The sequence below is a fragment of the Bombus vancouverensis genome, chromosome 6 (assembly GCF_051014615.1).
Source record: "Bombus vancouverensis nearcticus chromosome 6, iyBomVanc1_principal, whole genome shotgun sequence".
NCBI lineage: Eukaryota > Metazoa > Arthropoda > Insecta > Hymenoptera > Apidae > Bombus > Bombus vancouverensis.
In genome coordinates, this window is record NC_134916.1 from 14,767,787 (window position 1) to 14,783,522 (window position 15,736).

Here is a 15,736-nt window from a genome sequence, read left to right on the forward strand (position 1 = left end):
AAAAGCTATTGCGAAAAAAAAGTTTACAAAAATGCACATAATTTTCCGTGTACTATTTGCATTTAATAGAGTGTAAATAACCAGAACCTCTTCCTTAGCTATACCAAACTTAACCCACACCTAATTCAGACCAAAATTGGACTTGGGTTAGGTCAGGCTAGATTATTTCCAGGGCAGGGGTGGAGGATGAGGGGCGGAGCTCATCCCTCGCCTACGTTTTCGTTTATTGTATTACAGTATCAATACACAAAACAATTTCACGAAACATTGCACAGTTAGTATTTCTCTTTTATTTTCTTCATTCGTTTACATTTACATTTATACGATATCTGTATCAGATACGATGTATCTGTTATTATTTGCAAGAAAGCATCTAATCGCTTATCGAAATCAAATACTTTTTTAAACAGAAATTCTGCTAGATAATGGTTGAAATGATATTCTCTCCGATCGTATGTAGAAATATTTGTACGAATATCTGCCCATAATCTATCTATGTTTTGAGTATGGACACCTATATCTGGATCAACGAAATTGTCACCAGCGAATGTTTAACTATGCAACGTTGATATATTTTTGTATGAATTTTTACATATTATTTCCAGCAATCACTATAGATTAAGGAGTAATCTTCTTTTAAGTAAAGGGAAATTACATTAGTCTGCTTCGAAAAATAGAATTGCCACTAGAAATATCTTTTGCATAGCACGGCCTATACCACCGGAAGTCTTATTGTTCGTCGAAAATTAGAATTTCGATGTTGAAATTTAGCCTCTTCTATTTCCATAACTCCATTTCCTGCAATTTGAATTTCGTTGTTCATCGACCATTGCTAATACATGGCTAAGCAATAATTGATAGAACAAGTCTTTAAATCACAATTGCTAAAATTATCCAAATTAATTGCCTCCCCACAAAGATCGATCCAACCAACTGCTGTTCATGAAAAAAGGGTTAGTTCTTTTTCTAGAAATCTCTGACGAGGAGTAATCAGCATCAACACGTAAGAAATTATTCGGTGAGCTACGTTAATACTTGAATAACCGTTTGAAAGCTAAGTGCCGTGGAGTGTATTGATTTTAAAATTACACCTTATCCGTATCCGTTCGCCTATAGTAATGATTTAAGCAACGAGAAATTAATAGTTTCAAATTGCTCGATTCTGAAATATTCCCTCGTCGAGAACATTTCCTCGTTTTACGAAAAACATTTTTCGTTCGTACGAACGTATCAATTAACAGCTCGTCATGTTGCGTTGTTAATGGTGGAAATTCGAAAAATTTTATCCTGTGCCAATATATATATATTAGTAATATATAACGTTAGAACATAGGAATTTGAACTGATCGTGAATCGTTGATGAATCGTGAGTGGCGAATTTCATCGAAATCGTAAGGAATATCAAAAACAAAGATTTCAGATTTTTCGATAATAACTTTTTAATAAACGACGACTGCCAACTAAAACCTTGGAAACAAAAACTCGACAATTGACAACATATGAAAAAATGATCGAAATCGAAGGTGACTGCCTTTTTGTAAATATTTACTTAATAGAATAGCAAATGTATAACATCGGACGATAAACTTAGTCGACAAACCTTTGCTATTATGCATACACTACACTCGCGCCTCTCAATATTCCAAAGAAATGGAAAATATTGAAAACTTCGTATGGCGCTAACTTGATGGCGAGGATTTGTTAGGCGAACTATTTGACACGTTTCCTCGTCGCTGGGTCGATTTGACGTGTCATCGATGAATGATTACGATTGGACGTAGTAGAGATTGCGATTAGATGATGGGCGATGAGAAGATGCGAAAGTACGTATTCGGTACGTGCACAAGCGACGAAATACTTCGTCCGCGAAGATAACCCGTCGCGAGCATCCTGTCTAGCGTGTTTGGCGCGCACTGAACGATTCGCAATCCCTCCATATAAATCGAAATCGTAGCGCGTATTTGGAAACTTCCGATTCCAATTTCGATCTACAAACAGCGTGCGAACGATAGCCATTCTTTTCGAATCGATTTTGCGATTCTATCGCGACATCGATTTTCGTGGGAATATGCGCGAAATTCTTCCGCCCTCTTCCGTCGAACGTACGCGCTTCCTCGATCATTTTAACGATCGACGGTCATTAATTACAAAACATCGTGTTATCTCTAGGAAACGATTTTCTTATTAAATTAAGAAGAAAGAAAAGACAAATTAACAAGTGATCCGTTGATAAACTGGCGAAAGAAAGAAGTAAATCAGACGTTTAAATAATACGGATCGTTCCGCGAAGAAAGTTTTTCACGAGATTAGTCCGGAGAATATAAATTCGAAGTGAGTTGGCGGCAGATTAGCGAGAAAACAAAACGGACGTTCCGCGTTTAATCGAATCGCGTATCTCACCTTCGTTCGAATCTGCTTAAATTATAAAAGAAACGTTTAATCGTAATGCGATAATGGAGCGAGAAAATAGAGCGAAACACGGGAAGGAGAAATTGAAGGAGAAGGATAATAATGTCGTTTACCGAGAACGACGCATTTCAATCATATTTTATCGCGTAACCGAGTGGCGAATCTTTTTCGACAATTTATCCAGGATCAGGGATTCACGTTCAATTTTGTCGAGTGAAATTATTTGGAGCCTGGGCGACAACGTTTTCATTCGAGAGCTCGGAGAAATCCGTATCGCGCGACTCGTGCAAAAACCCTAGGATGCGGAGGAAAATCTTGCGCGATAAAGGTATAATAGATTCGACTTAATAATTCAAGGACTCCGATCTTTTTCTCCTTGAAATAAGAGAAAATAATGCACAAAAGAATCTGACTCTATCGCGAAGCGTGCACCGGCGCGGCCGCTTCTGAGGGAAAGACCGACACTCAACTTTCGGCTCTTGATACGAAGAATCAAAACGGAGCGACATTAAAAGAACGAATCAGTTTCGTGGCACATCGATATTTGCAAACAAATCCATCCGAACGACGGATAGATATGCGAACTATGTCTCTTCTCGCGTTGATCCATACGCCGTTTCTTTTCTCCTGGCCGTTTTCGCAGGCGACGATCGCTCGGATTTACGAGCTGAGCAGCGGCGGCGCGGCGGGCTTCGTCGAAACACTTTTAGGATTTTCGAGACTCTTGAACAACCACTCGACAATGTTTTCGTGCGAAATCGTCATGCACCGTGCTGTAATCCGAAAGAGTGGGTGGTCGAAATGGGAAACAAGAGAAAAAAGGGAAGAAATGGAAAGGAAGGAAGAAAGACGGAAAGAAAGAAAGAAAGAAAGAAAGAGGGAACGGAAGTAGGAAGGTAGAGAGTTGAAAAAAAGACATGAAAGGGTAGAAGAAAGAGGGCGAAGAAAAAGCAGAGAAGGGGGATAAAATCGAGAAAGCCAGTGAGGGGTGAGTGGTACCTGGTGCGCTCGCGCACACCGACGACGTAGAGGCTCTGATAGCAGCGTGCGCGCAAAGTCCGTCGCTGGAGAACCGAACGGGTGCTACTGGTACGAGTATTGTGTCTCGTATACGTTCTTGCGTTCATAGTCGGTGCCCTAGCCTGGTGCTGGTAGCAACGACACCGAGCTGCTGGTGCCTCGTGCTGGTGGTGGTGGTGGTGGTGCTGTCGATGGTGGTAGTGGAAGCCGGTAGTGGTGGTGGTGGTTGTGGTGGTGGGTCGAAATAGTGGGGGAAGGATGTTGGAGGGTTGCTGAAGTTTCCCTAACGCTCGATGGCGTACCAGTGCGGATCGTGATTCTGTGGGACGTGCAGCGTCGCGGCGCTCAGCTGTCTTAGCCTCTCTGTCGTCCGTCCGACGACCGATCGACGGACACACGCACGACGCGACGGCGAGTGCTTGACGGAACGTCGTGCGCGTCTGCTCGGTTCACAGTCGGTTCGAGGCACACGATGTTATCGTGTTGGTTTGAAATCGCAACCGGTGATCGTAGCGATCGTGACGACGCGTGATCGTCGTCAGACGACGTTGGCGTGTCGCGTGAAATTAATGTCGTGCTACTCCACGTAGCATCGGACGAAGGAAGAGGCGGAATAAAATACGGGCAGAGGATCTCCCGCGCCTGACAGCCTCGTTGGCCGCGTGTGTTTCACAATCTTCAACGTCTATCCCGTTCCATTCCTCCGTACCACGGCGTGTTCGCGCCTGAAACTGGACGGGGACTGGAAGGTACGAGAGCCACGCAGATACAGCGGGAAAGAATTTTTCCAGGGGAGACGCCGGACGGAAGACGCGTTTGCGTTTCGTTCCGTGACGAAATTGTTCGCGCGATCCGATGGAAAATTCTGCTTCCCTTCTGAATATGTTTTCTATGTCTGTAAGAGAGGGAAAGAGAGCGCGAGAAAAAGGGACAGAGAGGAAGACGAGCTGGAAGAAAATTGCACGATGACAACCAGAGACAACCCTTTTCCATTTCTCTCCATTTTTTTATTTTTTTTTTTCTCTTTTTTAAGTTCCCCCTTCTCCGTTTTTTGATACGTCCCATCGGAAAGTACCGTTCATTTTCTCCGGCGTAATTTTCTGCCTGCTAAAAGTGTGAACGCCGAGCTTCGCATTGTTCGGCCTTTCAACCGTTAAATTAATGATTCGAATTCGTTTCCCTGCGCGACTCGTCCGGGCTTAATCGCTCGAAACTGTTGCGTGGCAGAACGCAGGCGGCGAACATTCACAGCCTGTGCGATTCTCGATCGGCGAACATCAATCGGATTCGGTGATTTTCACTTAACGTCGGGACAAACGTTTGCCCCGTAACGCCACGGTAGATCGAATCGCGCCACTTAACGCGAATTGCCAGCGATCCAGTCGATCGATCGATTCACGCGGTCTGGATCTGAATCCCGCGAATGGAATATCAAGGACAAAACGTGTACGTGTTCCGCGAGTTCCTATTTCATTCTTTTTCATTTCTCCGGAAAGACAATAGAATATCAATCGCGTTACCAATCATGTTTATTAATCAAATGGCAATACGTTTCACAGAAACAATTCGCTATATTTCGTGTCAAGACTTATTTCGCGAGAGAGATGATTCGGGGAAAAAAGGCGAGAGGAAATTTATACGTTGCCTGTGTTATTTGGAATCGAAAATTGGACAGCGTGAGCTATGTTGGTAGATTCGATTGTTTGTTCTCTTGGGAAAAATGTAAACGGCACGCGTATTCCAACCTCACGGACCTTGTAAAAAATGTATCTTTGTTCGACGAATCGAACAGCCACTGGAGGACAATCGAGACGACGAACGAAATGCAGAAATGAAATAACGGTTCGTTGGACGATTCCCTTTCCTAACGCTGCACCGCGATAAACGAACGTTCCCGATTAAAATGCAATTTCTTCGTGCTCGTAAAGATTTTAAAGCAGTCGCCGATGGAAAAAGAAGTTGTTAAACCGCGCGTCGTACGATTCTTGTCCGGATAGTATCGGTTTCTATCTATCGTTCCGTCTTGCTGGTCTCCCTTGTCTCTTTATCAATTTTCATCGTGACTCGGCTCGAACGTTATCTTCATCGTTGCGCGTATCCTACGAGCCGCGAGGGCAATGACGTTTCCGTGACACAGCTCGATATCGAGGAAAAAGAGGATCGAATCGGTGATGGTCGTCCGTGCGATGCGTCTCGTTGGTTCGTGACCTTGGCTACTCACGAGGCACGATCGCGAGTCTAGATATCGTGGTTTGCTCGATGGGACCGATAAAATTCCCGATCGGTCGGTTAACCAGTGGTAGAACTGGATCGACGCTCGACGGGGCCATCGTTTTATCCGGATCTAGACTCTCGTCGAACATACTCTTTCGATCGTCAGGTGAGCGCTGAGAGATCGTAAAGGGGCCGACCAGTGGACTCATTGTCAGTGGTATTTCCAATTGGCCCGTTGCGATCTCTTGCGAGGAAACCGGTTCGACGACCGGCTCTCTGACTTCGATCCTCTCTCTTTTTTCTCTCTTTCTCTCTCTTTCGTTGCTGCTTGTTCGCCTCCCGATTTCAGCCGCGAGTTACCTGTTGTCCCTTCCTCGTCTGCATCGCGGCTCTCGATCCTTTCTATCTCCTCTCCTCGTCCTACCTACACGGCGAACGTTCGCGTTCCACCTTCTTCGCGCCGGCTACTAGCTTCTACGTTGCATTTCAGTGTTTACGCGGCGGACGTACCGTGACTGCGATCGAAGGACGAGTACGCGCAATATTCTGCCACGGGTCTGCTGGTGCTTACCGAGGACGAAACGCTTGGACAGCCTGTAACGAACGTGTACTTATCGTCGAACCTTCGGGAGGCGAAAAGTTGAAAGAGATTCTTCTATTTGCAAGCTGTTGGAAGAAAATCAAAGAAATATCTTCGCGGTGAGCCAGCGAAAGGAGGGATTGAGCAGAGGTATACGGGATTTCTCGAGGCATGAAAATTTTGATTATGTTCCACCTTTGAGGCGGAACGAAAAATCGAGTCACGAAGAAGCATTTACTCGTGAAACTTCTCGCCTCCGGTCAATGTACAAACTTTTCCCCGGAACGTGAATAGACGTAACGTGTACCAACTAAAGGAGATCTTTTTTCTGCGTTTGAAAGAGGGATGGCATGAAACCTCGGCCAACGATCGACCACGCTTTGTTCCTTTCGTTTTCTTAGAGCATCTGCGAGATTCGTTCGGACCCTGCTTCGATTCCTTCTCGGAACAAAGAATACAGGCAACCACGATGGATGTTCTGTTCGACGTTCGGAGCGAAGGTACTTTGCCGAGGACCGCGCGTGCCAAGAAATCCGAGATTTAAAGACCTCCCGCGACCAGAGACGACTCTTTCGTCTTTTAATACCATTCTTCGAATATCGAACCTACCATTGACCCTTTTAACTTAGATGTGTATAGGATCCGTGTGATTTGGCGATTATTTGTACCTCAGTGTATTTGATTAATAATAGGAAGATAAATGTGCGCGATTTAGTGGATTTTCGCGAACGATCGCGATCCGATTCGTTCATCGTCGACTCGAAAGAATCATCCGGGAATCTCAGAGTCTCTGGCTGCTTCTGCCGCTATCTTCTTCGTGTGTTTTTCGTACAAGCGCCACAGGATTTCGACTGGCAGCAGAGAAGAAGAAGCTCCCTGCGAAGAGGTTCGTTTCTGTGGATCGGTGCTGCCAGGCCGTCGCAAGAAAGCGCTTAAAAGCTTGATTAATTGCGCTCGGAGGCAGCTCGGTGACCGGTGCACGCCAACCATGCATCGGTCGGGTTGTCCCGCTCGCTCTAGAAATAGCGGAGCGAACGTCGTTTCCTGTAAAAGGTCCGGTCCTGTGCCACGCCACCCTGCCCTACCGATAAGATATCGAGGACGTTGGCACTATTAGAGAAAAAGAGGAAGAAGCAGGAGGAGCGGCACTAAAAGTTGGTGGTGGAGGAGGCAGAGGAGCAGGAGGAGGAAGAAGAGCTGGAGTCAGAGGAAAACGATTATCCAGAGAAACGAAAACGCGAACGAGTAGTGGCCGAACAGTGGCCACGACAAACGTTGACAGAGAGAAAAACTCAGGATAGTGTGCCCGGGGATGGAAGGGCGGGAGGGTGGGTGGGAGAAGTCGAGTCAACACGGAGTGTTCACCGTTAGTATTTGACCGATCGCGATTCGGACAACATATACAACGGCGGTGGTGTGTGTGCGCGCGCGTTCTCCCATGCAACAATATCCGATATAAACAGAGTGTGTATTGTTCGGTGCGTGTCGTTAGAGAAGGTTAAACTCGATCTTTTCTGGATAGTCGGCGCTCCGCTGGCTCGGGCCCCGGAAACACGCATTCCGCCGGGGATTGCGTGCTCCTGCTGTTTCGTGTTCGATAGTCGTCGTTGTCGCTACACGTTTAACCAGAAGTATAAAGAAACTTCCTGTATAGCAGCGTATCGGGTTGACATCGTGTCACGTTAAACCGTTGTCGATTATTTTATGCGAGCTTTGGCGGCTCGCTTTGTTCGCGCGTGATGATCCGTCTCGAGATCGCGAGCTCGCGAGTGTATAATAGGTGCGGCCACGATCGTGAACAAACAACGCGGTTTCCTCGATGATTCCCCCGATTGTTCCGTTCGTTCTTCACGAGAAGAAGGGAATAGAGACTGTTCTGAATCGAGTTCTGTGCGGTTCGAGGGAAAACGGACGGACTCGAGAATACATCGAAATCTCGTATCCGGTATCAACGTTGATCGAATTAGATTAAGGTCAACGACGGGCCGCGTACAACAGGCCAGACGAAGGTCGCGAACACCATGGATTGGTGGCTGCGAGGACGGATTATCTACACCTACTCGTTATGGGTCGTCTTCAAGGCAGCGGCTGTTGGCGGTATTTTCGGTGAGTACTCGCACGTTCGTTCTATATATTACTTTTTATTTCTCTGTGCCTCTGACGCCTCTACCGTTCGCGGTGCGCCAGAAGGATTCACCGCATGATAATCCGATGGCTTGAGGCACAAATTTCTGACATGCGATTACGTTATGTTCGAAATACCTTGTCCTTCGTCGAGTCGTCCTTGTTATCGAGTATACGTGTCGTACAGCGCGGTCGCCCTTTTCTATCCCGTTTCCGTGAAAGGATTGCGGTGTTCGCGTTACAAAGAAACGGGAGACGCCTTTGTGACACAGTTATCCGCGAAATCGTTCGCTCGCGCCAAGCTTTTTAATTACTTTTTGCAAATTACACTTTCCCTTTATGCAAGCGAGAAACTAATTTCAATCCCCGAACGAACCCGAGCTCTCGCGAGCTTTGGGTTTCAACGTTCCTGAAAAATTCCCTGCGACGAATGACCCGCGTTTTTATGGATAATTAACCGTTTTGTTTTAAACCGTTTCTCTTCTGTGGATTTTTCTCACGACTACACGAAACCCAGTACAACATTGATCGAGTTTAAAACCGCTTTATCGACCAGCTATCCTTGAAACTGATATTGTTGTATTACAACAACAATAACGGCTTGGCTATATTGTTACGTTCAATCCGTGGGTAAACTTGAGCTGGCTTGTCACCAAGTTTTTCCGATAATTGGAGACGCGTCCAAAACTGAGGTTCGGCGTCCGCAACGCCGCGTTCCACAGGGATTTTTTCACGGTGACTCACGCAAGGCCCTGTTCGAAAAGACGGACGAGAAAATGCGGCGGTGGTGCACACATGGTATAAACGCATCAGAGAGCAGGGACGACGTTGTTGCATGAAACGCGACTCGAAATTACTTTAACCTTTTCATTGGCTTGTACAAGGCACAAAAGCCGGCGCCCGCTAGTCAATGACTTCGGCAACGTGTACACGGCCATGGTTAAATTGAACACGTAGCATTTTTTATGGATTACTTCCGGCACATTCTTCGCGCCACAAAAGAGTGGCATCGTATTGCGCGTGTAATTCACTGTTAGCGGTGGCGCCGCCTGCGAAATAAGAGAGCGAACGTTGAACGTAAATAAAAAGCTACCTTTTGTCCAAACGTGAAAACGTGCTCGAGAAACGCCAGTCGTTCGCGTTCGTATTCACGCTTTATTTCCGTCGTGCGGATTTTTTCTTTCGCTGTAGTTTTCCAAAGACGACGTTCGACTGGCGAAGGAACGCTTGATAAAATTCAACGGAAGATTCTCTTTGATCCTCTGGATCGTTTTATCTTCGACTACGGCTACGAATGATCAATCATTTATCATAACTTTCGATTCTTAGTATAACTATATCTTTGGTTCTAACTGCGCTTATGATGAACGATCCGCTATGCGAATATAGGTAGCTCGAACAAAGGGTAACCGTAACCTCATCAGCGGTAATGCCTCGTCTCGCATCTGATAAAGCTAACCGTAATGTACGTAACACGTTTGAATCCTCCAAAGCGCGAGAAGTTTCGAACGGAAGTCTGAACAAATTTTTGTTTGAAACACGTGGATCGTACTACGTTTGCATAAAATAATTTCGTAACAGAATATTCGGGCAAAGGACATTTCTCTTCGAAGGCGAAATTAATAAACGATAATTAAATTTTACGTGGCTTGTCCACGGTGAAACTATCGAAATTGTTATCGAAGCTACTCTCATTGAATCCAGGGCCTTGATAATCTACTATTATTTCTGGCCCTAGTGCACGCGCTTGCTCCCATATCCAGAGCCTTTAGAGTCACTAACTACCGCTTAACTTTTCGCGACAGCATTGCGTTCACCTGATCGAGCATATTTGTCAATCCGTAGGCGTTGGTTGCGTGGGTACGAGATCATATTACCGCCGAGTTAATCGCCAGCTTACCGCTCGAAATTAATTAGTAACCGCGGTGAACCGCGTTTCGTATGCTTCTAAATGCCTGTTGCCCGTTCCGTGGGACGATATACCGCAACACCGACCATATCTCCGCCAATCGTTTACCACATCGTGCGCGTGTTAAGAAAAATTCCCATATTATAAGACAATAGCTTTATCCTTTCTTCTCTTTTACAGCAATTCTGCAAACATTATTCTTCATTTTAACCTGTCTTACGAAATAAAACTTGGCTTGTTTATAGTTGCCTAAGTCGCTTAAAGTTTTATTATTATCAAATTGAAGGAGCAGACAAACAGAGAAAGTTAAAATGAAAAAGGTGGATAGAATTATTTACTCAAACGTAGAGGCAAGTTTAGCGATAAATATAATAGTGGCAAGTCTCTCGGTTAATTCTATGCAAACCAACTCTTGTATTATCTAATAGAGCAAGCGATAGATTTACCGAAACAGCGATATATCTGTCGCTCAAGTTGAAACAATTTCCATCGAGGTGACGCCGTAAACGTCGCCAACTTGATTCCAGTTCTGAAGTCTACGAGCAGAAGAATTGAAAGTATGTTTCGATTAAAATACAATTTAGCCTGGATTCATAGTCTGGGAAATGAAATTAACATAAATTAGCATGAACGGCGTACGAGAGCCGTTCGTAGGTATTAAATTTTATTTAAGCAAGGGACGCGGAACTAATGTATATAGAATGTGCAATTATTAATGCACGCGACATCCGATGCATTCACACGTTCGTTCTTTGTCTTTTTACGATCAAATGCATTCCTGCCACCGCATCTACGTTCCAACGTTTCGCGAATTTCACTTGTCACGACCGATTTCACACATTCGACTTTGCTCGAACGTTGCCAAACGTAGGACGAAGTAGATGCTAATTCGAGACGAAACGTCTAATTTCTTTATTACACGTTTTTAGTATCGACTTCAAAGGTTGTAATTCGAAAGAATAGTAACTTTTTCCCGTATCTTTTCCTTCTTCTCCCTTCGTCGCGATTTCTCTCGTATTTTCATGAATAAAGAATTTTCAATTTGCACGACCCGAAGGGCTCTATGTGCGAAAGTGTGCGCCCGCTGAAGTTCTGAAAGATAGCCGTATTTTTACACGATAATCAATGTATGAATAGTAAAGCGGGAAAGTAAAGTTCGACGAAGAAGTCTCGGCTCGAGAGCAAACCAGGTCGAATCGATAATCGTTGCGTTCTTCCCCTGACGCATTAATCTTCTGGGAACGCACTCGATTCGGTCAGATAAACCGGGTTATTAAAATACAGTAACTTTTTGCCGTGCTCGATCGCTCGCGCGGATAAACTCCGTGGCCATTCGACTATCGAACCGATCGATGGTGTAATATTCACAAATCCACGAAAATCATTATTGTATTACGGTGCGACATCGTGCATCGGCTACGAATCGATGGTGGACGAACGTCATGGAACAGTTCTCCGATCATATTCGATTCGTTCGTGTCGCGTGTCATCCGTTCATCCGTGAATTTCCAAGTATAGAACAGTACATGAAAACGCATGAACAGTTTTAAAAAAAAAACAAAAAAAGAAAAAAAATGTCGATGCTTCCTGCCTTCCAATTTGTTATCTTTTTAATCGAACTATAGTTTTATCTATACTCTCGCGATTCTAACAGAAAAGGATTGTATCTATGCTGTCTCGTATATCGAGCTTTATGCAAATACTACGTCGCCATCGATCATCGATACCGGATAAAATATTTTCGATATCTCATCGACGTACTCGAGACACTGTTTTCATCTGTAACAGAACGAGGACGAGATACTACAACGAGTTGTAAATACGTCTCCGTCGCCGGAGGGAATCGCAGTAGGCCGGAATAGTAAACGTACTCGAGGGAGAACGAACGGACTATATTCTACAGACTTAAATCCGGCAATCGATTCGGGCGTCATTCGAGGAGACGCGCGTCGCGTCGTACCGTTTTGTTCTCCCGGCTTACACACGGACGTGGAAAAGGAAACCGGCTGGCTTCAACTATCTGTAGACGCGTTACTTTCGAAACGAGAGCTTCGAAAGGGATACGCTTACGTATATCCAGTTCGTTTTCCAACAGCCATCGTACTAAGATGTAAGACATAAGGCGCACATTTTTCAATTTGTAGCTGCGGTCGAGCTATTGGTCGCGCGAAAGTTAAGGTTCCCTAAGAATCTCGAAACACGAATATCGAAGCAGCCGATGATTTATCGTAGATTAACGAGTAATTCATAGATCTTGATATCGCTCGTAATGCTCGGGTCACATTAGCCTGCTCCATCGGACAAGACACTAAGCGTTATCGACTATGTCATCGAGCCGGATATAGGAGGACACAGTCATGAGAGGGTGCAGTTGTGTCTTACGTGTGACGCACTATGAATCAATACCTGCGGAACTATTATGCTCAGTTCGCGGAAGTTGATCGCAACTTTCTTCGTCGATGGGAATGAAAATCGTTTTCGAGAATTTTAGTTCCATCCCATGAAGATGTACTTGCGCGGGATATAAAATCCTAATAAATAAATTACCCATCTCTTCGAGGGACCATTCGGGTAAACGTTTGCTAGAGTACCATAAGAACCGTCAGGAAAACTTTATCGCGGCTTTGAGAACGACTTGGCAAGAGATCGGAGGGACATTAACTCTTATTGGCAACACGTTTTATTCCACTTCTCCGTGCAAAGTGTTTTAAACAAGCGAACCGTAGTTGAATATAAAATGCTTGTTTATCGCTGTTATATTACAAGTATGAGCAATTCTGGGGAAACAGGAACTTCCATTGAGGATCGTATCCCTGTTCGAAGATAAAGATCGTGCTTTTGATATTTCGTATAATGGAGACTCGAAACATCAACTTCCTCTTTATCCTTGGTGCACTTATGGCGTGAAGGAGAAAAGTTACTCGACCTTTTCTTTCCCCAACGAGAACACGATCTTATACATATGAACAGTCTAACTCGTTTTCAACGCATTAGCGCCCTCCTTTTTATTTTTCCGCCTCAAATACCGTCAACAGATTATCTCGTTAATAAAATGGATAGTATCGCGTAGATTTGACAATCTAATTTGTACGTGCTAATTCTCGTGTCTTTCTTAACTGGTCTCGACGTGTAACTGCGATTCGTGTTTCGCGGCACTGAGAAAAGGTCCAAAGGTAAACGGTGTCATGCAGCGTGACGTTAATATGGCGATACGTCTTTATCCTGAAAATCATCGAGGCGCCAGGTATGCATTTAGCGACACGAACCCGGCACGGAATACACGTGTGCATATACGTCAAATAACGGAAGTGGCTGGTGGAACGTTCGCGTGTTAATTATCGCGAAGGTCCTACTTATGCTGGAGATACACCGTGGTCAAAATACGTCTCATTAACGCGTTTCTAAAGTCGTCTCCGTTATCCGTTACCTACTTCTTTTCTGCCAATATTTCCATAGTCGCTGATCTCGTCACCATCTTTAACACGTTCGCATAGGGCGCTAAATTTAAAGCACGCGTCTGTAGATCTTTCGCCGTAGAGTACATGCAATACGAATAAGTGTACATGGACAGTGGGCGGAAGTGTTGGTATGTACGTAATTCGTAAAGAGATGAGGGATGAAAAGCTTGCTCAGAGGTATATACATTGCACACATACACCGAGAACTTTTGCGTAACAAATCTGGTTCAAGTGGTTTGACTTTAATGACATACCGGTTACCGATCAATTGTGAATCTCTGGAGAACCATGAAACGTACTTTATCCACGGCCCCGAGCCGCATATACGTCGTGAAAATACGTACGTGTTCCCTGAAAAATGGCACGCCATGTTACGAGTGGACCCTCTGACCTACTTGCAACTCCCCTTGCCGATCTAATGTTTCTCACCTTCTTCAGGTGCTACGCGATATATATATATGTATATATTTCGTGTAGATATATCTGTCGCTATTATTAACACCCGACAGAACGGACGGTTTAATGAACACTTACCAGTGAATATCCCGCTGAATGTAACGTCCTCGCGATTCGGTACGTACGAATGGGGTAAATGAACCGTACAGGAAGAAAGGTCGCATTCCGGAGATAGCGGTACGCGCCCTCTGAATTAGACCTAAGGTATGCGCGTGTAAACGTGTGCGAACGTGCTCCTGTTTGTGTGCACGCGTTCGTGTTCGTAAAACGGCTGTGCATACGAAGAATGCGCACACCTGACTCTCTGTGTGCTCGTGTAGAACTGACTCGGGTTCACAGTTAGATGTGTTCGTTCGTGCACTTAATGATGCCGAGTTAATGCATGGGATTACGCGTGTGTGGGTACATATATATGTATATATATGTATGTATATATACCGCAAGAATTCGACCAGGAAAAACCGGGATGGCCGGATTTAGGGAGGGCGTACCGTGATCTTGTTATTAACAGGATGTGGGGTTTGTCATCTCCGAATTCTTCGGAAAACGTATCTCTGCTATTTTTGGCTTATCAACTTCGTTTCAATAATAACGAAGAGTACATCATCAAGATCGTCAAGTATTTATGCGCTCAACGGAATCGATTGCGTACTATTGAATTAACGTTCAGACGCTTCGTGCGAAGGTAGCGCGAATCACCCGGCAGATAAGCAGGCTCGTTCGTAAACGACGCCAACTGCCAAAATGAGCAACGCACGTGTAATTACGTACGTGTCTAATCTCGATACTAGCGTTAATACCCTCTCCTCGCACGCGTACGCACACATGGTTAACAGGAATCATTAGATTTTGGCCTAACACTAGTAAGTACTTAGTACGAAGCAAGTAGAACCGTAAGGAGCCTGAGATTCATGAAACGTTCCATGCCACAAGGTGTATTCGAGCGTTACGTAGAAGCGTATTCAAAGCGAACAAAAGCGATCGCTTTTCGCGCGAGTAATAATTTTAATAATTATACATAATCAACGTCAACTTTGTCGCGAAACTATACTTTTATGCAGTAGGCTCGCTTTTGTCTAGCAGAATCGATTGTTCAGTTGTCACTCGGAATTTGGTGACCAAATACGACTAAAAACTGATTATTATTATTATTCTAATTAAAACCTCAACAGAGGTCGGTCTGAAAACTAGTGTTCACTGGCTGAAGTTGGACAGTCGCGAAAATAAACTCGAAACGGTGAAAATTGTCGAGTGAGATTTTGTGACATTCGTTCACATTTAACAAGCTCACTGTCGCGAAAGACAAATTATGGATCCTGGCGCAGCATACTTTGCACAGTTACCGAGACTTTCCCAACTGATGGAGAACGATAGCATGGTGGGTTGTTACAATAACGCGCAACTGATGGCTCACGAGCACGCCTCTTGCTAGGGAACGTCAATCAGTTTATACGTATATGGGAAAAACGGGAGCAATTGTTTCATAAAAGGTAAACACTAGAGTTCAAGAATTCCTACGTAGTGACCTACAACTCGGAAACAATATCCAAGGTACGAAATATTCTA

At 44.6% G+C, this 15,736-nt stretch overlaps 1 protein-coding gene across 3 annotated transcripts in view; it reads left to right on the forward strand.

The window, feature by feature from the left end:
• The first annotated feature begins 7,586 nt into the window (after positions 1-7,586).
• The window catches only part of LOC117157739 (putative receptor-type tyrosine-protein phosphatase mosPTP-1), a 419,058-nt gene continuing 410,908 nt past the window's right edge, over positions 7,587-15,736 (forward strand). For 2 of the 3 annotated variants that reach the window (XM_033336000.2, XM_033336001.2), the window contains exon 1: positions 7,588-8,329. In XM_033336000.2, the coding sequence (XP_033191891.1) occupies positions 8,245-8,329 (85 nt within the window). In that variant the 5' untranslated portion in view covers positions 7,588-8,244. Of the gene's footprint in view, positions 8,330-15,736 lie in introns of all 3 variants that reach the window. The other variant, XM_033336003.2, reaches the window with a different exon arrangement.